The sequence below is a fragment of the Mercenaria mercenaria genome, chromosome 5 (genome assembly GCF_021730395.1).
Source record: "Mercenaria mercenaria strain notata chromosome 5, MADL_Memer_1, whole genome shotgun sequence".
Taxonomy (NCBI): Eukaryota; Metazoa; Mollusca; class Bivalvia; order Venerida; family Veneridae; genus Mercenaria; species Mercenaria mercenaria.
This window is the reverse complement of record NC_069365.1, coordinates 50,967,923-50,989,880: the sequence shown is the minus strand read 5'-3', so window position 1 is coordinate 50,989,880 and position 21,958 is coordinate 50,967,923. Positions and strand designations below refer to the sequence as shown.

The 21,958-nt window shown below is 36.0% G+C and overlaps 1 protein-coding gene across 1 annotated transcript in view; it reads right to left on the bottom strand.

Annotated features, from left to right (window-relative positions):
• LOC123557183 (uncharacterized) overlaps nt 1–20,430 on the bottom strand; it is a 38,318-nt gene extending 17,888 nt beyond the window's left edge. Inside the window, exons 1-11 of the mRNA XM_045348486.2 lie at nt 20,242–20,430; nt 16,295–16,325; nt 15,850–15,966; nt 14,755–14,872; nt 12,101–12,166; nt 9,578–9,643; nt 7,370–7,551; nt 4,067–4,143; nt 2,505–2,578; nt 1,693–1,850; nt 270–474 (exon numbers count right to left, since the gene is read on the bottom strand). Of these exons, the coding sequence (XP_045204421.2) occupies nt 270–474; nt 1,693–1,850; nt 2,505–2,578; nt 4,067–4,143; nt 7,370–7,551; nt 9,578–9,643; nt 12,101–12,166; nt 14,755–14,872; nt 15,850–15,966; nt 16,295–16,325; nt 20,242–20,401 (1,254 nt within the window). The 5' untranslated portion in view covers nt 20,402–20,430. The remainder of the gene's footprint in view (nt 1–269; nt 475–1,692; nt 1,851–2,504; nt 2,579–4,066; nt 4,144–7,369; nt 7,552–9,577; nt 9,644–12,100; nt 12,167–14,754; nt 14,873–15,849; nt 15,967–16,294; nt 16,326–20,241) is intronic.
• Between the last annotated feature and the right edge of the window lie 1,528 nt (nt 20,431–21,958).

Sequence of the window (21,958 nt, the reverse complement as noted above, 5' to 3'; positions counted from 1 at the left end):
ATAAGTGTGCAAGTATTATGAAACTCAGATTTTTTTACTGGTCTATATGATAACAAATACAGACATATAGATTAACACAATATTCATGAATTTGCAGGTATAGTAACTCACTTTTGTATACATTAAATGATTCATTATTAACCAAATTTAGTACAAGGACTGACACTTCAAGCCTCTTACTCTTCACAAAGTTCAAGCCATTTTCTTACATCTTCCACAAACATGAATACAGAACTCATTTTTCTCTACGACATAAAATTCTACTCTACCATAGCATAAGGCCCAGCACAAGCACAGCCTCCTCTAGCCTGGATCCCAAACAAATCATTCAGCAGTGTACTGACATAGTTATGGTGCAGGAACCGGCCCGACTCTTTGTGGTACACCAGAAATGAGAATATAGGTAGACGAGATGCAGCCATATTTCCAAGGTTTATCAACGTTGGATGCTCTTTCCATGCATCTTGTGCTTTTCTGACAAAACCATAAGAAAACAATTGTTATGGCAATGACCTACAGGGAAGACAATCTAAATTCAGCATTTTATTTTAATCTTACTGTATGGCAAAAAGTCCCAACAATGGTAATAATACTGTAAAAGCAGAAATTTTCGCAAGGGTTTAATTTTCACTATATTTGCGAGGCCCTACATCTTGCAAAAATAAATCCTCGCGTAAATATTCACCTTTAGTATAATTCAAATTAAAAAAGTGACCATTTTTACAATTTCACGAATATTAAACCTCGTGAACATACTCAAAATTTCAAATTTGCGAAATTTTGACCCAGCGGAAATACGTGCTTTTACAGTAGTCAAAATGAGAAGGAACTTTTGGGGTGAAAAAATGAGTAAGTTTACTGAATGATGTCCTGTCTTTGATTCAATAACCCTAAAAGCAAATTCCTTCAATAAGTGTTTTAGTCATTTTCCATCTGTATTTCAGGCATGAAAGCAAACAATAAATCAGTACTAGGTCAGAGGGTCAGTTTTGTAATTTATCTGACAAACAAATTACTGGTATAATGCCGAAAGTACTTTATCACCCAATTCAAACAAAAAACACAGATGTATTCATATGACATAAGTGCCTCAACTTATCTATCACCATCTTTAATGTCCTTTATACATATTTTTTATTACATCAAGGGCCAAAATTTGATCTTATGGAATGATACTGCAAACAAAATATACATGCTGTATAACATTCCTTTTCAAGTTTTATGACTCTAAGTCAAATACTGTTAGAGATAAGAGCAACCCAAATTTTGTCGAATGGTCAGACAGACAGACAGATAGATATCAGAGTAAATTTAAGTGCCACCCACAACAGTCTTTTTTGCAGTCTACCAGAACTTAATTTTTTTTGTCAGCAGGGTTCACAATAAACATTTTTTTTTTCACGAATATCAAACCTCGTGAACATACTCAAACTTCCCCTGAGATAACTGACAATATTCAGACTTTTCCGCAGCTCACACTCATCCTGTAGGACAAATTCTACAGCAACTTCAACTCACTGGAGCCCATTTCTACTAATATTTTGTTGAACCCTTGTCAGTATCATCATGAAGTACATTTGCATTGCTGGGGGATAAGATTCATGATAACGGTCAATTCTCTCTCAAATGGACTAATTTTACATAGCATATTACAATTTACTGCTGATATGGACACTACGATAAGCATGATACCTGAGCATAAGCTTCTCTCTCTGCAGTATAACGGCTGGTGTAACAGCCTGTTTCAGCTGGAACACGAGTCCTGCACGTACAGCTTCCACAATCGCCGGGGTACCACCTTCTTCCTTCAACTCCGGCTCCTGCAGGTAACGATGCTGATCTCTACGTACCTATATGTACATGACAGTGGTTAACAAGAAGACCAACTTCACAATCAAAATAAGTTACTAAACCAAATCAGAATTCTCTCCTATTGTCAGAAAGTAATAAAATAACTTTATAAGTCTAATCTGCCCACCTCACGATGCAGACTTGCAGACATGTATCCAGAGTATAATAAATACCATGAGTCTTCTGTTCAGTTGGCTCTTATCACAACAAAATTATCATATGAAAGGATAAATTTCACTCTGTTTCACTTATTTACATTTTTGCTTTAGACGTTTGGCAATAATTCAGCAAAATAAAAGGTAAGGTTCCACTTCCTTACTACAGAGAGTAGGGATGGCGCAATTAGCAATATCTGCCATTTACCTATTACATTTTGTACTATAATTTTCAACTAGCAATCTAGTTTTTTAATTGATCTAAGACAATGAACGCATTTCTATTTCACACTGGGTCTAACCAAATATGAAACAGACATGGCAGCAATAAGCAAATAAACTGAAAATTATTAGAGAAAAATCGCAAATTTTACACCAATGTAATTTGTCGCCTAGCTTATTTCTTTGGGATCTGGGTAAAATAACAAGAACAGCTTTCATTGTAATATGTATATCATGATTACTGGTACACTAAGTATATATATATATGTTACTTACAAAGAAGACGGATCCTCCACCACAACCATCAGGTACAGAATTTCTGAACAGTTTCTTCTTAGCTATTAAAACACCTGCAATAAAATTGTGCTGTTTTTTACCTAAACCTTATCATGTCAATTTCATCTTGTCTTCCCCTAGTCACAACTACATCATATCACAAATAATATCTAATAATACCGAAGTACACGTAATAAAACTGAAATAATACCGAAGTACACGTAATAAAACTGAAATAATACCGAAGTACACGAAATAAAACTCAAATAATACCGAAGTACACGTAATAAAACTGAAATAAATGTTTAATAGCTTTTATTATCATTTTTAGGAAGACCTGGCCATAAGACAGCATGCTCAACTACTTGACAATATCTAAGTCAGACAAGGCCCATAACTTGGCAAGACTTGTGTAACTGAGTTAGTTTATCACAATTTTTTACCAATTAAAATCTTACTATGGCAATGATACCAACTTGCGAGAAAAATCAAATTTTCTGAGTCAAATGAGGGGAATCATGTCAACAAAGACTTCTCCAAATTGGTTATGATTGGACATTGGATGAGAAAGATATCTAGTTTGAAGTTTTCTAGTCCAAGACAAGTAACTGTTACTGAGATACAGCCTGATAGTTAGTTGTATGAAAAACTTTAACCAAACTTCCTACCAGTATTAAAGCCGAAAAAAGGGTCATACTTAGGACTAAATTTAACCACCAGGAGTTATTTTAGTTATTTCAGAAGGCTTGATGACTGGAAAGCAATAAGTGAAAGTTTAGTCCAATAAATATAGTTGTTACCTGAGATACAATTAAAGGTAGTTATATGCAAAACTTTAATATTTTCAAAATAAGTCGAAAAAGGGTCATAATTTGTATAAAATTCAACCAAGAATAATAATTATTATCAAACTTGATTACTTCTGAATCAATAGCTTTGATGACTTGGACTTCTTGTATGAAATTTCAATGCAATACATGCATGGTTACTGAGATATAATCTCACACACAAAACTTTAACCAAGGCGTGACGCTGGTGGCAACGCCAATACCCTAATTATTTGAACAGCTCTCACTATTTTTTGAAAAGCCAAGCTAACAAGAGCTGTCCATAAGACAGCACGCTTGACTTTTCTTTGACTGGCATCAGTCAGTGCATGACTCTGAATTAGAACTTTGCCAGTAAAAACTTTATAAAACTTCAACAAAAAAATTCTAAGTTAAAAGGGACTTAACTTTGTCAAAATTCAAATCAAGAGTTATGGGGATTGTTTGTCCTGGTGTAGACTTTGTTAGTAAATAATCATTTTAAGTTTCAAGTAGTATAGGAAGAGATATTTGACCTCATCAAGAACTTTAACCAACGGCAATGCCGATGCTGGGGGCGAGTGCAATAGCTCATTTTTTTCTTCTTGAAGTCGAGCTAAAAATGAATGTAATTACAATGGTAAGATGATGGACATCTCTAAAATATTACCAATTTTATTTACTCTGAGGGGTTTAAAGTAATTAGATGAGATTTTAATACATGAAAAGGAATACAACTACAGTGTCTGTCATTACCTGGGGTCTGTACTCCACCTACAAACTTATGACAGGATAAGAACACAGCATCCTTGTACATGTAAGGCTGGTCTGGACTGAAATATGATCAATAAGGTTATTACTTTGTTATTTCTGTCATTTAGAAAACAAGAGGACCATGATGGTCCTGAATCGCTCACCTCTTCCCACATGACCCAATTTTGAGTATGACGTCGTTTTTTCTATTATTTGACATAGTGACCTAGTTTCTGAGCTCATGTGACCCAGTTTTGAACTTGACCTAGATATTATCAAGATAAAAATTCTGACCAATTTTCAAGAAGATCCATTGAAAAATATGGTCTCTAGAGAGGTCACAAGGTTTTTCTATTATTTGACCTATTGACCTAGTTTTCGAAGGTACATGACCCTGTTTTGAATTTTATCTAGATATCATCAAGGTGAACATTCTCACTAATTTTCATGAAGATCTCATGAAAAATATGGCCTCAAGAGAGGTCACAAGGTTTTTCTATTTTTATACCTACTGGCCTAGTTTTTGACCGCACATGACCCAGTTTCGAAACTGACCTAGATATCATCAAGGTGAACATTCAGATCAATTTTCATGAAGATCCATTGAAAAATATGGCCTCTAGAGAGGTCAAAAGATTTTAATAATTTTAGATCTACTGACCTAGTTTTTGACCGCAATTGACCCAGTTTCAAACTTGACCTAGATATCATCAAGATGAACATTCAGACCAACTTTCATACAGATCCCATGAAAAGTATGGCCTCTAGAGAGGTCACAAGGTTTTTTTTATTATTTGACCTACTGACCTAGTTTTTTAAGGCACGTGACCCAGTTTCAAACTTGACCTAGATATCATCAAGGTGAACATTCTGACCAATTTTTATGGAGATCCATTCACAAGTATGGCCTCTAGAGAGGTCACAAGGTTTTTCTATTTTTAGACCTACTGACCTAGTTTTTGACCACACATGACCCTGTTTCGAACTTGACCTAGATATCATCAAGATGAACATTCAGAACAACTTTCATACAGATCCCATGAAAAATATGGCCTTTAGAGAGGTCACAAGGTTTTTCTATTATTTGACCTACTGACCTAGTTTTTTAAGGCACGTGACCCACTTTCAAAATTGATCTAGATATCATCAAGATGAACATTCAGACCAACTTTCATACAGATCCCATGAAAAATATGGCCTCTAGAGAGGTCACAAGGTTTTTCTATTATTTGACCTACTGACCTAGTTTTTGACGGCATGTGACCCACTTTCGTACTTGACCTAGATATCATCAAGATGAACATTTTGACCAATTTTCATGAAGATCTCATGAAATATATGGCCTCTAGAGAGGTCACAAGGTTTTTCTATTTTTAGACCTACTGACCTACTTTTTGACTGCACATGACCCACTTTCGTACTTGACCTAGATATCATCAAGATGAACATTTTGACCAATTTTCATGAAGATCTCATGAAATATATGGCCTCTAGAGAGGTCACAAGGTTTTTCTATTTTTAGACCTACTGACCTACTTTTTGACTGCACATGACCCAGTTTCGAACTTGACCTAGATATCATCAATTTGAACATTCAGACCAACTTTCATACAGATCCCATGAAAAATATGGCCTTCAGAGAGGTCACAAGGTTTTTCTATTATTTGAACTACTGACCTAGTTTTTGATGGCACGTGACCAAGTTTCGAACTTGACCTAGATATCATCAAGATGAACGTTCTAACCAATTTTCATGAAGTTCTTGTGAAATACATGGCCTCTAGAGAGGTCACAAGGTTTTTCTATTTTTAGACCTACTGACCTAGTTTTTGATGGCACGTGACCCAGTTTCGAACTTGACCTAGATATCATCAAGATGAACATTCTGACCAACTTTCATAAAGATCCCATGAAAAATGTGACCTCTAGAGTGGTCACAAGCAAAAGTTTACGGACGCACGCACGGACGGACGACGGACACCACGCGATCACAAAAGCTCACCTTGTCACTTTGTGACAGGTGAGCTAAAAACTAGAAATGTGTCCATGGGACACAGATGCCCCCACTACATGACAAAGGACACAAATTTTTTCCTAGGTCAGGGGCCATAACTCCTACAATACTGAATTAATCTGAACGCGAAACCCCAGGTGCACAACTGCACATGCTGACCAACATTCCTTAAAACTTTGGTGACTCTAGGTCAAATACTTTTGGAGCTAGGCGCGACACAACATTAAAATGACCAATTTTTAACTAAGTCAGGGGCCATAACTCCTACATGACTGAATGAATCCAGATGCGAAACTCCAGGTGCACAACTGCACATGCTGACCAACATTCCTGTAAACTTTGGTGACTCTAGGTCAAATACTTTTGGAGCTACGCGCAACAAAACATTAAAATGACTAATTTTTAACTAAGTCAGGGGCCATAACTCCTACACGACTGAATGAATCCAGACGCGAAACCACAGGTGCACAACTACACATTCTGACCAACATTCCTGTAAAGTTTTGTGACACTACGTCAAATACTTTTGGAGCTAGGCGCGACTCAACACTAAAATGACCAATTTTTACAAAGTCAGGGGCCATAACTCCTACATGACTGAATGAATCTGGACGCGAAACCCCACGTGCACTACTACACATGCTGACCAACATTCCTGTAAAGTTTTGTGACACTACGTCAAATACTTTTGGAGCTAGGCGCGACACAACACTAAAATGACCAATTTTTACAAAGTCAGGGGCCATAACTCCTACACAACTGAATGAATCCGGAAGCAAAACCCCACGTGCACAACTACACATGCTGACCAACATTCCTGTAAAGTTTTGTGACTCTACGTCAAATACTTTTGGAGCTATGCGCGACACAACATTCTCGGAAGGACGGACGGATGGACGGACAAGGGCAAATCTATATGCCCCCCACCCAAAGTGGGGGCATAAAAAAATGTTTCCGAAATTGCAGTATCAACCAAATAACCCAAAAATGACTGATTCTCTCAAATAAAAGTAGTTTTTACTAAACTAACTTGCTTACTGAAGTTACTGACAGCTAACAAAGATAGATGAAAGACTTGTTTTGTACATTATGACTTTGGTTAACCTGAAGCCTGCTTTTGGCACGTGATTCTGCCTTTGCAACCAGTGCAAACTAAGATCAGACTGCACAGTCAGTAAATTTTCAGTGAAAACCCCTTTGAATAGTAAGTGGTACTGCCCAAACTGAATAAGGGACCAGTTCATTTATGAAATTCAGCAGGGTAAAGGTTAAAATTTGCAAGACATACAAACCTTGCTGAGACAGGGTTCATATCGATGCCGACATACGGTGCTGCTGTAGCGTAATCCCAGAATGCTAGAGCACCATGTTTATGTAAGAGAACGGTGATGATATCAACGTCGGACAATATTCCTGTGATGTTTGAGGCTGCACTAAAACAACCAATCATCTGCCTTCCTGTCACCTTCCATTTCTACAATATACCATTAGTACATTTATAACTTGTAAACATGACTTTAGTCAGTTAAAAGTCCCATAAGACTTTTAATTTTATGTTAAAATCAGATAACGCAGGTGTTCAAATAGGAAGTATTCATAATGACATAGTTAGAAAAGCACTACACTCAATTTTGCACATGACCTTTTTAAAAAAAGGATTCAATACTGAACCAAATATGATGAAGTTCGGAAAATATATGAGAAAACAATAATTGAAAGCAAGATTATGAACCTATAAACTCAGGGGTCTAGCTAGGTCCAAATTTTTGGGAGAAGTCACTTCTCCCTCAAGCTGTTTTAGGGAGAAGTGGGGAGACTTTAGGGAGAAGTGGGAAGACTTTCTACCGCAATGATGTTGAGTGATTCGAAAGGTGGATGTAATTTTCTTGTTTCTTGATAAAAAACATTGATGTGACCGTTCATTTTCTTAGTTAGATCATTTCCCATACAGTGGTTATCGTTTTCTTACAAAATTCTGAAAAAAGTCGTTTTCAAAATTCAAGCCGATGCTATAAATGTAACACGCCGAATTTTGGTTATATCTTGTACATGTATGAAGTGTTTATTATTAACACCGAGCAAAGAAGTAGAAGTGTATTTATTTTTTATAGCTCTTTGCACCGAGTCATTCAACGAAGAATGTCAGTATCTCACTCGAAATATAAAACTGAAAGTAAAATGTGTACAGTAATCTAGAAATACATATTCAAATAAATTCATCGATGGGAGTCAATTTAACGTAGTTATAATACATTAAAGCGTTCTTTTACAAAGATAACTAACTAATTTGACACTATTCCATTAATCGCAAAAGTTCAATCAGCAGTATTCTTTAATAAAACCTTGTTTTTAATGTTGCACCGAAACATGTTGGGACCATATTAACGCAGGAAGGTTCAAAGAAGCATAAACGCGGCGGTTGCTTAACACCACATAACTCTGCTGTCGCGATATTCGAATTGCTATCACATTATGTGGCGATAATCGTCGAATACCTGAGGTTTGGGACTGCCTTAAATTCATCTGCCTGCGTGTTTTTCCTATTCGACAATACCATTAGACATTTGCAAATTGTCATACAGTCGTAAGCATGTTAATTTATGTTAAAATCAGTAACCAGCGAGTTCAATGGAAATTCAAAGAATATCAGGCACTCACTCATTTCCGACTTTGAGGATTCAGATATTGACCAATATGATGAAGTTCGAATATTATCGCTAATTGCAAGCGATAGACCCTGTAAACTTCATTCACTTATATGTTTTGTAGCTAATGCATGCTAGCAAAAAAAAACACAAGGAGCTGCGTTCAATAAGTGCTTGATGCCCCCGGTGGCATCCTTGTCGATAGATTTTGCACCCTAAGTCCAAAACAATGTCAAGGTCAAGGTCAAACTGAGGTCAGGTGATGTTTGAAGATGAGGAATGGTCACAGTTTACATCTGTATTAGTATCAATTCATTCTTGTAAGGGGTACTGATGCCAGACGAAACGGTCCCATTTGGTTAACCAAGAGATGGCCCATATAAAGCAACCTAAGTCCAAAATGGGGTCAAGGTCAAACTGAGGTCAGGTGATGTTTGAAGATGAGGAATGGTCACAGGTTACATCTGCATTAGTATGAAGTCATTCTTGTAAGGGGTATTGATGCTAGACGAAACGGTCCCATTTGGTTAACCTTGTACGAACGGACGGACAGACGAATGAACGGACGGACAGGACAGGACAATCACTATATGCCTCCCGCATCAGTAGATGCTGGGGGCATAAAAAAGAATCTAAAATAATATAGGAAGAAAATTAGTAAAATTTAAGCAGCAAAGTAGAATGTTATTGAAATTAATTATAGCAAACTACTTTGTTCGTATAAGAAAACTTATTATCTATCTAATGTGTTCCGAGTTTATTGCCTAAATAAGTACTGCAATTCATGTCATAATAAAGTGATCTGTGTAAGTTGCTCGATAGGATTACTAATAAAGCAGTATTTTATCATGTTACCTCAAGGAGTATTTCCAAGTGGTTTAGATCTACAAGACCAGCATTATCTGTCTTCACTCGTAACACCTGCAGAATACAAATATATTTCTTTTATTGTTTCATAAACTTATCATTAAACCTCCGATTTAAAATAGTAAATTAAAAGTGACACATACTGGGTAGTTTGTTTTGTTGGCTTTAAGGCACATTTCCAAAGTTCAGAACAAATTCAACGGGCATTAATTCATGCATGTGCAGCCAACTGTGCCGAACCATCCACCCAAAAACAACAAACTGGATGCTGATGGTGTCTCCTTATATAAATTTATTACAAATCTTAGTAGATTTTGTTTGAGATATCTGGTAACTCAGTTGACAGAGCATTGGTATGAACATTCCGAGGCCCTGTGTTTGCGTCATGGTTTGGCACCAAAGTTTTTATAATCTAAAACACTTTGTGCCTAACATGGAGCCATAACTTTACTTAAACCCTTACCCTGCTAAATTTCTGTAATGAACTTGTCCATCTTTCAGTTTGAACAGTACCATTAACTTTTAAAAGGGGTGCATACCAAAAATACTGATTGAATGGCAAACAGTACAGACCATATCAGACTGCATGGCTATGCAGGCTGACCATGATTTGCACTGGTTGCATAGACAGAATCAAGCGTGTTCAGCATGATAAGGGTTAATACAGGGCCTCCGCTGTCGATCGCCAATGTCGCCATTTGCGATTATTTTAAGAATTTGGCGCTTAATTTTGCGAACTGGCGAAAATAAGTGGCGCATCGGCATTTGTTTTTTCCGTAGTGATATAAGCGGCCCAATAATTGGTTCCCGATACACATGTTTACCTAGACGCTGGTAGTGAATAAAATCGATAACCAGTCTAGGCAGTGTTGACAATTCGTCGAGGTTGTTTGACACTTTGAAAAGATAATTGCGTAATCATGGGCGTAGGAGCGAGTTTAACTTTGGGGGGGCCAAACCTTTTCGACCGGCGGTTTGTGGTGGGGGAGGGGGGGTTAGCGGCAAGGTATCCTCGGTGCATTATTCGTGACAAAGACTCAAAGCCTTGTACAGGGATTAATTGGGCCATAGGCCCCTCAAACCTTTATGTTTTAGCAATCATTGAGTTATTCTGATGATACACATACGACTAGGCACTGAACTGTCTTAATCAGTCATAATATGTATTGTTCTAAAAGTGTGCCATTTTTTTACATTCTTCTGTTGAAGCCCTGGACATACAATCAATTAGCACTGCATTTGTCTAATTGTAGTATAAAGTTGTGGAAATATCATTTCCCTTGAATGGACAATGAAAAACCAAAAAATACATAACGTTTACATGCGTAAACAGGCTTAATAGTTAGGCCTACCTTGATTTTGCAGACGCTCAAACCGGAACTGTAGTGATTGCGCTCAATGATATATTATTTTTTTAAAATGTAAAAAATTCTTGGCGTGGCGCGTACAGATTTCAGTACTAATACTATGGAAAGAGACATTTTTAGTCAGAATACAAGGGAAGGCCAAATGCAAATCAGAAATCAGGTTGAAAAGAACTATATGATGCTAAGTAAATGTTATATTAGACTGCAATTTATATCTCTTTTCCAAAATATTCGGGGGGCCAAACTATACTTTGGCCACCCCCTCTCCTAGCTTTGGAGGGGCCTGGCCCCCGCTGGCCCCCCCCTGCTCCTACGCCTATGGTAATAATGTGTGAATTGATGATTAACCAGTAATCAAAACATCTGCCAGCTTGTATGTTTGACCTCTGCCGAGAATTCACCAAAATTAACGCCGATTACGGTGTACTTTATGTGTTGTGATTTTTTACAAAAAAAAAAAAAAGATCGACATGTTTGTGGCATGCAGTTGTATGACTGACGAATTTTAAATAAGTACGAAAGATACATTTAATTTGTTAGTTTTTGCAAGATAATTTTGTAATTCCTCAGTTTTCATAAAAGATTTTAACGATGGATCCAAAAACAAAAACACATCGACCTCAATTTGTATCCTGGACCTGGTTAATTTCTTTGAAATGTTCAGAAGCTGGAAGATATCACTTGCTACCATGGCTTCTTAAAAATCATTAGACAAGTGTTCAACTCGACCTTTTAGAATAGAAAAAAATCCGAATTTTCCTTTCCGAAAATAAATGAGTCCTGAAAAATTGGTAATTCTGACCAAAGAGCTATAAAAATAAAAATTACTTCTACAATAAACTAATGCACCTTCAAAACTTGTTATTATTCCTAATGAAATTATTTACAATATTTTATTTCTCTATGCACACTATGACAGCCAACTAAGAGAAATAAAAGTGGCTCAGAACTTTGGCTCAAAAATGGCTCTAAAGTGGCTTCAACTTTTTCAAATTGGCGAAAAGGTTGGCGACAAGTATGAAAAACCCAGAGAAGGCCCTGTTAATATATAAGTATTTTCAATCTCTGTACAATAAGAACTGAGGCATCAATTACTGATTATATTTTCTTATTACAATATTTACTGACAATTCCACTCCCATACCTTTGAACCAATTTCCTTCCAGGGCAGCAAGTTCGAATGATGCTCATATGGTCCTACCAATACAACCTGAAACAATGAAATATGAATTACTCATTTGTCTTAACCAGTACTTTCTTATAGTTATGAAATGCATATGGAAGATAAAAAATCATTATTCAAGGTATTAGATCACTAATAGAGAACCTCCTTTTGGAAGAATATTCAATTCCTACCATAAACTTACTTTTACTGCAATTCTTAGGGGGGCGTAGGTTCAAGCCCTACTGGGACCAAATTTTTTTTCCTTTTTTTTTTTAGTAAGTTTTTGCTTCTTTCAAGACTTATTATTGATTTCTTGTACAAAAATGGAAAAAGATGAATCTTATAAGCGATTTCTTGGTGTTCAAAGTGAATTTACTACTTAAACAGAAGGGGTAGAGTTACACATCTTTAAAAATATTGAGTTACACGCGGTGAAAGTTCTCTATTTTGCTTTCACTCTTAGATTATATATTGTGGAAGAAATTTAGATAGGTTTTACATCTGTCCTTAGGTTATTTTTAAATGGAGTAAGCAAACTTCAAAACAGAAACACAGCATTCGGCCTTATTTTTTCAATGTTGAAGTATGAATTCTGTCTTGTTAAATCCGTTTACTTGAGGCACCATAGAAACAAGAGCACCGCCTTGCGGGTGCTGACGCTCATCTGATTTTTTTTGTGTAATAGAAATATTGTCCTACCCATGATTTTCTAAGTCTAAAAAGGGCCATCATTCTTGCAAAAAGCAGGATAGAGTTATGTTTCTTGATGTTCAGTGTCCACTTATGATGGTGAAAAACTGTTGCAAGTTTTAAAGCAATAGCTTTGATAGTTTATGAGAAAAGTTGACTTAAACATAATACTCAACCAAGAAAATGATTTTCTAAGTCCAAAAGGGGCAATAATTATTGCAAAAAGCAGGATGGAGTTATGTTGCTTGCTGTACAGGGTCAGCTTATGATGGTCAACAAGTGTTGCAAGTTTCAAAGCAATAGCTTTGATAGTTTAAGAGAAAAAGTTGACCTAAACATAAAACTTAACCAAGAAATCTGATATTTTCTAAGTCCAAAAGGGGCCATAAATCTTGCAAAAAGCAGGATGGAGTTATGTTTCTTGCTGTACAGGGTCAACTTATGATGGTGAACAAGTGTTGCAAGTTTTAAAGCAATAGCTTTGATAGTTTAGGATAAAAGCTGACCTAAACATAAAACTTAACCAAGAAAACTGATATTTTCTAAGTCCAAAAGGGGCCATAAATCTTGCAAAAAGCAAGATGGAGTTATGTTTCTTGATGTACAGGGTCAGCTTATGATGGTGAACAAGTATTCCAAGTTTCAAAGCAATAGCTTTGATAGTTTAGGAGAAAAGTTGACCTAAACATAAAACTTAACCAAGAAATCTGATATTTTCTAAGTACAAAAGGGGCCATAAATCTTGCAAAAAGCAAGATGGAGTTATGTTTCTTGATGTACAGGGTCAGCTTATGATGGTGAACAAGTATTCCAAGTTTCAAAGCAATAGCTTTGATAGTTTAGGAGAAAAGTTGACCTAAACATAAAACTTAACCAAGAAATCTGATATTTTCTAAATACAAAAGGGGCCATAAATCTTGCAAAAAGCAAGATGGAGTTATGTTTCTTGCTATACAGGGTCAGCTTATGATGGTGAACAAGTATTCCAAGTTTCAAAGCAATAGCTTTGATAGTTTAGGAGAAAAGTTGACCTAAACATAAAACTTAACCAGGCAACGCCGACGCAGACGCCGACGCCGAAGCTGACAACCGCTCAAGTGATGACAATAACTCATCATATTTTTTCAAAAAATCAGATGAGCTAAAAATGATACTGACATTTTTATTTTGTGTTTTATAATTGTTTACCAACAGTCTGATGTTTCTTTTATTAAAATTAATGGTATAATGAGTTCTCTGCAAACGTTTTGGATAGTGGCTATCACTTTTAAATTTGTCTCTACTTGAGCTTGAGGAGATACCATAAGTTAAACGAAATTTATAAAAAAAACGGCACGGTAAAAGTTGTTTAAAAATTGCAAAATAGTGCAAAACATGGTTACCTTCCAGAATATAACAAGCAAAGGCCATTTTGTAAACATTACTATTAGTGATCTAATACCTTAATATATAATCATTAAATGGAGATTCACACTATATATGTTTTCTTCACTTTTATTGCCAGACATATCACTTTATTTTGTCTAAGATAACATGTAATTTCTCTACGTTGACCAATGTAAGCCAGGTTAGGGTAACAAGAAATTTCCCTTTTGTATTTAGAAATATATATACACAAGGTGGACTAAGCAGTACGGAACTGTATGCTTGATCAGAACATTACACCAAAGAGATTCTCACCAAAGGTCGATAAATACTGGTCAAAAAGAGTGTTGTCCAGGTCAGCAGCCTATTTAAAGTTAAAACTGGGGAAAGCTTCTCCGTTAAATCTTTCTACCCTTTTGCAACACTACTCTTAAAGATAATAGTATCCAGTTCTACTGACTAGTATTGGCCAATTTGGGAGTATTAACCAGTTATCAGTGTTGCCTTAAATATTTGGTGGCTTGCGCCACCTAACATTGACTCTTAGAAATAATTTCTATATTCAAGACCGCACTTACAGGTTTATGGTCAAGCTGCAGACCATGTATCAGTTTATGTACAGCTCCTGTAGAACCACTGCCCACAAATATCACAGCATCATGTTCACTGGCATGCACTGCATTACGAATTATGTCCCTGCAAGATAAGAAATATTTTCTTTTCAATGTTCTTATTATCTGGGTTGGCTTTGCAATTATCATATGTCAAGATTTCTGGCTTCTCTGGGTGTGAAAAAGACTTTGCAATGAATTGCTAGTTGCTTTAGAGCGAAATGTTAATGACTTAAGCCATCAGAAGTCTTAAGCTAGAGTTTTTTATGGTTTCTACCGGTAAGTACTGCCCTCCTCCTTGTCAATACATATATATACTCCAAATATACTCAAATATCGATCAAATCCTTGCATAGTTTTAAGTTATGTCCCAGACAAGCAAAATGAGTACAGACAGAGTGATGGATACCTTTATTACTATATGAGACACTTCAGGGACAAAAAAGGAATATATAACTTTGGCATGAAAAAAGCTTTACCAAAGAAAGCACTTTTCACTGCAGTAACGAATTAAGCTTTGGTTTTAAGACTGAATGAATTACTGAATATACATTAAAATGCTACAAAATACACAAAGAACTTTGTATTAATCCTTACTTTAGGCAGTATCTTTTTGGTAAGCACCCCTTTTAACAGTTAAATTGTTAATGGTATATTGTCCAAACTGAAAGATGGACAAGTTCATCATATAAATTTAGCAGGGTAAGGGTTAAGTTATGAGCTGATTTATAATTTAAACTGACATAAAGATGAGTATACATATACATGGTAGCACAGACTTTATGTTTTAATAGGAATATACAAGAGCCAATAATAGTAACATTACCCTTCCATGTGAAACATTTTCCTTTTCACCCAATTTTGTGAAAAAAATCCTCAATGAATTCAAGACATACATTTTCCATCAAGACCTGACATTGTGACTGGAATTGGCTATTCTCCAGTGCTTGCTTTTCTTTTGATTTAACATTTTCACCTTTTGAGGACACTGACACCATCCTCCCAAGGTGAAGACAAAGCCCTTAGTATAGTGAATTAACCAAACTTATAATACACACAAACCTAGCCTCATGTCTGTACAGTGTGGTCTGTAGTGATGATACACTGGTTGTTGTGTGGGTATTACCATATTCTGGAAGAACCTCATTACGTATGTAGTCTTCAATGAAATTTAAAGATCTGAAAAAAATGTAAGAATTTGCAAAAAGAGGAAGATAAATAAAGCGGCTAAATATTAGCTGTTACCAGGACTTGCAAAGCAAACATTTTTCAATGGCTATAAGATTACTGTATTAGCACATTATATACATACCAAATCAGTTTTGCAAAATGGTAGCCATCAGTCTAGAAACAGCATGTAGACAATGTTCAGACGACTTACATGTACATTCATTTCTACTCAAATGTTAAATAGACACTATGATCTCCTGTTAAAAATTTGGTCTTTGTGAAGCACAACTGGAGGAATTCTGCTTTTACAATTTACAAAACCCTTTATCAATCTTACCTTCCAGATGCTGTGTAATCAAGGTACAGAGCTGAAATAGAAACATAATATAATTAACATTGTAATTTATTTGTTTTTAATAACTTAAGCAAACAAAATTTCAAAACATGTCTTTTTGTTGAAGTAGTGCCTGTGGTCACCATAGACTCTGTTTTGTTTACATTTGTTCTGGCATCAAGACAAATGCTGTACAGTAGAAATATTTTTTGTAATTAAATTCTTAACATTTTTTGAAAGACGTTGCCTTAACCAGGCCCAAGAAAAGTTATAAACTAGTTACAGCTGAAACAAGCTATGTATCACTAAAAATACCTATAAAACCTATGTCAATAACACAAAATAATTATCTCCGAATCAGACGCAAAATGGTCACCATCAAAAACGGTTTACGAGACCAGAGACAATCACAGAAAATGGCAAACTCCAACACAGTGATACTTCCCCTTACTGGTACAGCAGACACTGCCATCACATATAAATTCAGCTGAATTATTGCCATGTTATATCTTTCACATTTTGGAATTTTATTGTACAAACTTTATATCTCAGTGGTTCAATATCATATATTTTGCTTTTAATATCATATGAGTAAAAAAATAATAAAGACATACTAAATTTACTCCTTTTTTCTGCTGTTGTGACCCATACATGTTAAAAGTGTAAACAATGAGAGTATTTTGAGTACAGTCAAAGAATTTAACAAATCACTTATGACAACCCATAAACAAATTGAATACCTTCATTATGTTCTTAAAAGCTGTGGCACATATGTCAATATGCCTGTAGATTATGGCAAGTGTTTAATTACCAGGCGTGTCACAATTTTATGATCACATGGTTTTACTCTAACATCTCTTGGCTCCATCTGAGAGACAAATGATTTTTCTATGAAATTAAACCCAAATACTGTTTACAAAATGGTTATAAAGCTATTACTGAGAATAAAACACCCCTTAGGCCCATGAAAATATGAGAAACAGTATGTGTGCTTATCTGGAACCAGTTGCACACGACACTCTCATTGAGGCAAATTTTATGCCAAATAAAAAAAAAAGATTGCTTTATGTATGGCAAAGTTACAGTCCGGACAAGCTCTAAAATGACCTTTGACCCCCAAGTGTGACCTTGACCTTTGAGATAGCAATCCTAGGTTTGCGTAAGACACTCCGTCTCACAGAAGTGAACATTTACACCAAAGAAAAAAAAACATACTTATCAAAGTTATGGCCTGAAAAAGCTTTAAAATGACCTTTGATCCCTAACCGTGACCTTGACCTTTGAGATAGGAACCTGGGATTTGTACATGACACTCCGTCTCATCCAGTTAAACCTTCATGCCAGATATAAACAGGATTCCTCAATGCAAGTCAAAGTTGTGGGCAGGACATGATCTGACATGACCTTTGACCTGCAACTGTGAACTTGACCTTTGAGATAGGAACCTGGGGTTTGCGCATGACACTCTGTCTCAATAAGGTTTTAAATTCATGCCAAATATAAAGAAGAGTGCCCCATGCATGTCATACAGCCAGTTAGACAACTATGTATCCTCGGCGTACCATGGTACGCGGAGTTAATTTTAATTCAGCGCAAACTCAATAAATAACAACTGTCATGTGAAAATGTTTACATACCTGATTAAATACATTTATCCTCCACCACATACATTATTCCCAGGGCTCCGGAAATTTTGATAACTCAATCGGTCCGAAACGAAAATCCTGACATCGGCGCTACCCCACCCACTGCATTCCCAATATTACATATTTTGTAAAACGTGATAGAGTAAAGATATAATCATGTCATGCATTAAAACTGAGTTACCGGTCACCGCGTGTTTCCATACAATGAAGACAGTTATTCAGTGTTATGTGTGATTGTTACTTTGTTTAAATTTCGATTTTTTTCCGAGAAAATACTTGTAAGGATAAAATTACCGAGGCATTGACACCTTGTGCGTAACTAGTCTAAAAGCCAACGCACGTGACCGGTACCGTATACACGGCAGATACTTTGTGATGTTTCCTCATTCTTTGGTGGAATTCTATAAAATACAATTACATAAAACATATTCTCTGCTAAACAGTCTCGGTATTTTAAGAATACTCTGCCGCGGACCGAATGTGTACGTTATATGAACGCTGAGATCTAATTTCCCGCATGTATAGTACCAAAAGGTCACGCGTGTTGGCCACGGATATTTCATTTCACTTATGTTGTACTTCAATAAGCAGCTACATTTTAAAAGTTATATGTTCTCTTCTGATGTAAACAAAATTTCATTTTGAAACGTTTTTTAAAAGACCGATTTGATAAACAGCACCACTCCGATTTTCTTTATCATTCGTGTTTGCCAGTCCATTTTTTTTTCTTTTTTGCACCGTCGGGTTGCAAAGACGATTTTCTGCACTTGTTTCAACTGGAGCCCCAACAAATGAATCTTGTAATTTTTTCAAATCAAGTAATTATAAAAAATATTTTGATTGGTTTTCCGTGTGATTTCTCTTTAAATCAAAGACCTATAATGTACAATTATAGCTCTTTGATTAAATGCAGTGACCATTTGTTTTTTACCATGATGAAACATAGCCTTTTGAAATAAACCATCCATCGGATTTTAAATAAAAGAAGTGGATCCCAGTCGAAATGATTTGGATCCAGTCAGACATATTTGGAAACCAGTCAAAAATGTTTAATACATTGCAGTCGGCTGTCTGCAAACATTAAAGGATGTGCCGCGCTAGTACTGATTGCGTCACGTGCTAATTACGGACCGATTATCAAAGTGACAGTCAGACTGTTTGACACGTTTATTGATTATCTGAGGGTGCGACCAACAATTTCCTGCTTGGCTGTAGATGGTGTATTGAGATATCAGACAGAAATTTATACTTTTCTCCATTTTTACGGGACCAATTTTTTTTGTTTTTTCACTTTATGAATCGGTCTGAAAAGTAAAAAATCGGTCCAAAACCGACAAACCGGCAAATTTCCGAAGCCCTGATTATTCCAATTAACTTTTTTCGATTTAGTTATCTACTGGGATTCACCCGAAACAGTCATGTCAAATAAATTATGTCAGTCGTCTGCAAACCTTGATTTCGCGGATATGACATCACAGTATCCTGGGACTTGAATCACGTGACTTAAAGGTCAAATATAGTCATTCATGTGGTTTTAATGATTTTCAATGTTTTAGCTTTTAAAATGTTTCACTACAGTAACAAAAGATTAAAACATTAACATTTCAAATCTCCAACATAACAGTTTCTATTTTTCATGACTTACACAGTGAGGACATAGGAAAGATTCCCCTCTTTTACTCTTAAGTCAGTGCAGTGAATCTGATCGATTCCAGTGTTTACATGGGTTTTTCATTTCCCATCTCATTACATTGAGCTCACTTTGGGAACGTGATAGAGACTGTAATAGCCTATATTTACTTCTGATAGGCTGTGGTTTATTCAGAAAGTTTGAAAAAGCAGGGAAAAAATTGCTAAGGGTTATAGGTACATGAAAAACACTTTTTTTGTCGTAACCGTTATTCATCACAACTTGTGCCATTGATAAAATGTAAACAAAGCAGACGAAGGAAATTTGGACTTTCAAAAAACATTTTAGGGTATAAACATGTGTCTTTTCAGTGGCTATATTTAGGGATTAGCGTAAAAGGTAAAATTTTCATGACAGATTAGTATTTAATGCACTTGCCTTCTTAAAACGCATTTTTTATAATTAGAAAGATCGTCATGGTCGAGTAACATTCGTAGTAAATGCCAACGTAATTTCCGGTGCGTGAATGCAAATCTCGAGTGACCAGTTAACAAACAAAAATGGCCGTGAACCAAGGTACTCCACGATTTTAAGGACTCCGACGATATTCACTTACGCAAGCGGGCTCGACAAAAATGAACAGTTGTTACAGGTCGCGAAATTATATGACAAACCTTTTCTGAGGCCAAAGGGGCCGCTGAAGACTTTGTCTCTCCCTGCTGTATTTTCAAGTATGTAAGGCAAAAGCTTTTGTTTATCGTATTGTTTATGTATTTTATCATCTTCGTCTTGTTTTGGCAAAGAATAAAATAATCTGTCCCGTGCGGAAGTCATTTTGTGGTTTGCTTGATTAGGGTACGTGTAAAGTAAACTTTGAACATGTTCAATATATTCATCGAAAGAAGGGTGACACCAGCGATCATGCGTTCCCTTACACATATTGCTGCTAGCTTCGAATTCCCACTCTTTACCAGAGATTTAATTCTGGGAGTGACATTTTCCTGTTGAGCTTACTGATACTGTCGTGAAATTCTTAAGAGGGGATAAATAATGTAGGACAAACAAATCTCTCCTTTGATTTTGTTACTGAGTTCTGTAAATTATATTAAAAGTGTTGAACAACATAAATTGAAAAATTATTGATTTTATGGTGATAGGCCTAATATGGGCCTAATTATCCATTTTTATAGAGAATGAATTGAAAAGTAGGATATATTTGAAAAAAGGTAGATTTTGTCCGCCTTAGTCAAACTGAACAGTTGGAATTTTAATTGTCCTTAGGGATTTTGTCCCTACTCCGATGGCAAACAAATAGATTTTATCCTCCAGGACTTTCCTAGTTAACCATCTAAAACAACTTCTTCCACCTGGGTCTAAAATAACTGAACATTCAACTCTCATCGGGTGGACAGCAGATACCGACAATCTTTTTATCCGAGTGACAACGTTGTGCGAGAACATAAGCCATAGTCAACTATATAAAAAAAGTACAGGAACTTTGTAATAAGGTAATGTCAAGTCCGTTTTGTTTGGTCACTGAAGTAAACAAACCCAAAAAGTGTTTGTTTTTTCGAAACTTTACCTTTTCAGTGCGTTTAGGGCCACCGCTGGTCTGGCTGTGTGAACTCCCGAACAGAAAACCAGGTGCACAACTTCATATGCTGAATGACAATGCTGTGAGCTTTGATGACTCTGGATCAAATACTTTTTGAGATATGCACGACAAAAATTCGGACGGATGTATGAGAGAAGCGACCATTACTGGCGGTCATTGTGAGTTTCACTCGGAAATGTCCTTTTACAGAATGTTTAACATTTTAAGCAATGGACATATTTGAAAAAAAATTAAAGTTCATAATTTAGATTGACATACTGGCTAAAGGAATAGAGGTTGTGCCAATCGTCATAAAAGTGTAACTGGGGCCATCATATGAAGTACAAATACATAAATTTTAATTGGTCAGAACTGGTTCTGATTGCACAAAATATATGATGATATTGTGCAGCAATAGTACTAAAACTGTACACAGAATACAAAATCTATCACTAGGCCACTGTGGGAAAAAAAAACAACAACAATAACACATGTTTATAGACAGTTTTATTAGATGACCACTTTAAAAGTATTACGTCAACAGAATGATCTCACATACCTGAAAGCATGTCTTCAGCGGCGGCAGCCTGGCGGCACCTGGTTAATATCGCACGACATAGGAAATTGAGAGGTTCCAAAGCAGTTTAAGAGTGCGAGGATAAAACTTCTGCTTAAGAAACCAGGTCTGGAACCAAACATTCTCAAAATCTACAGGCCTGTGTCTATCTTCCGTTCATTTAAATAATCTTGGAAAAGGTAGTAGATGCGTGTCTTAGCGGCAATTGAGTGAACATAAG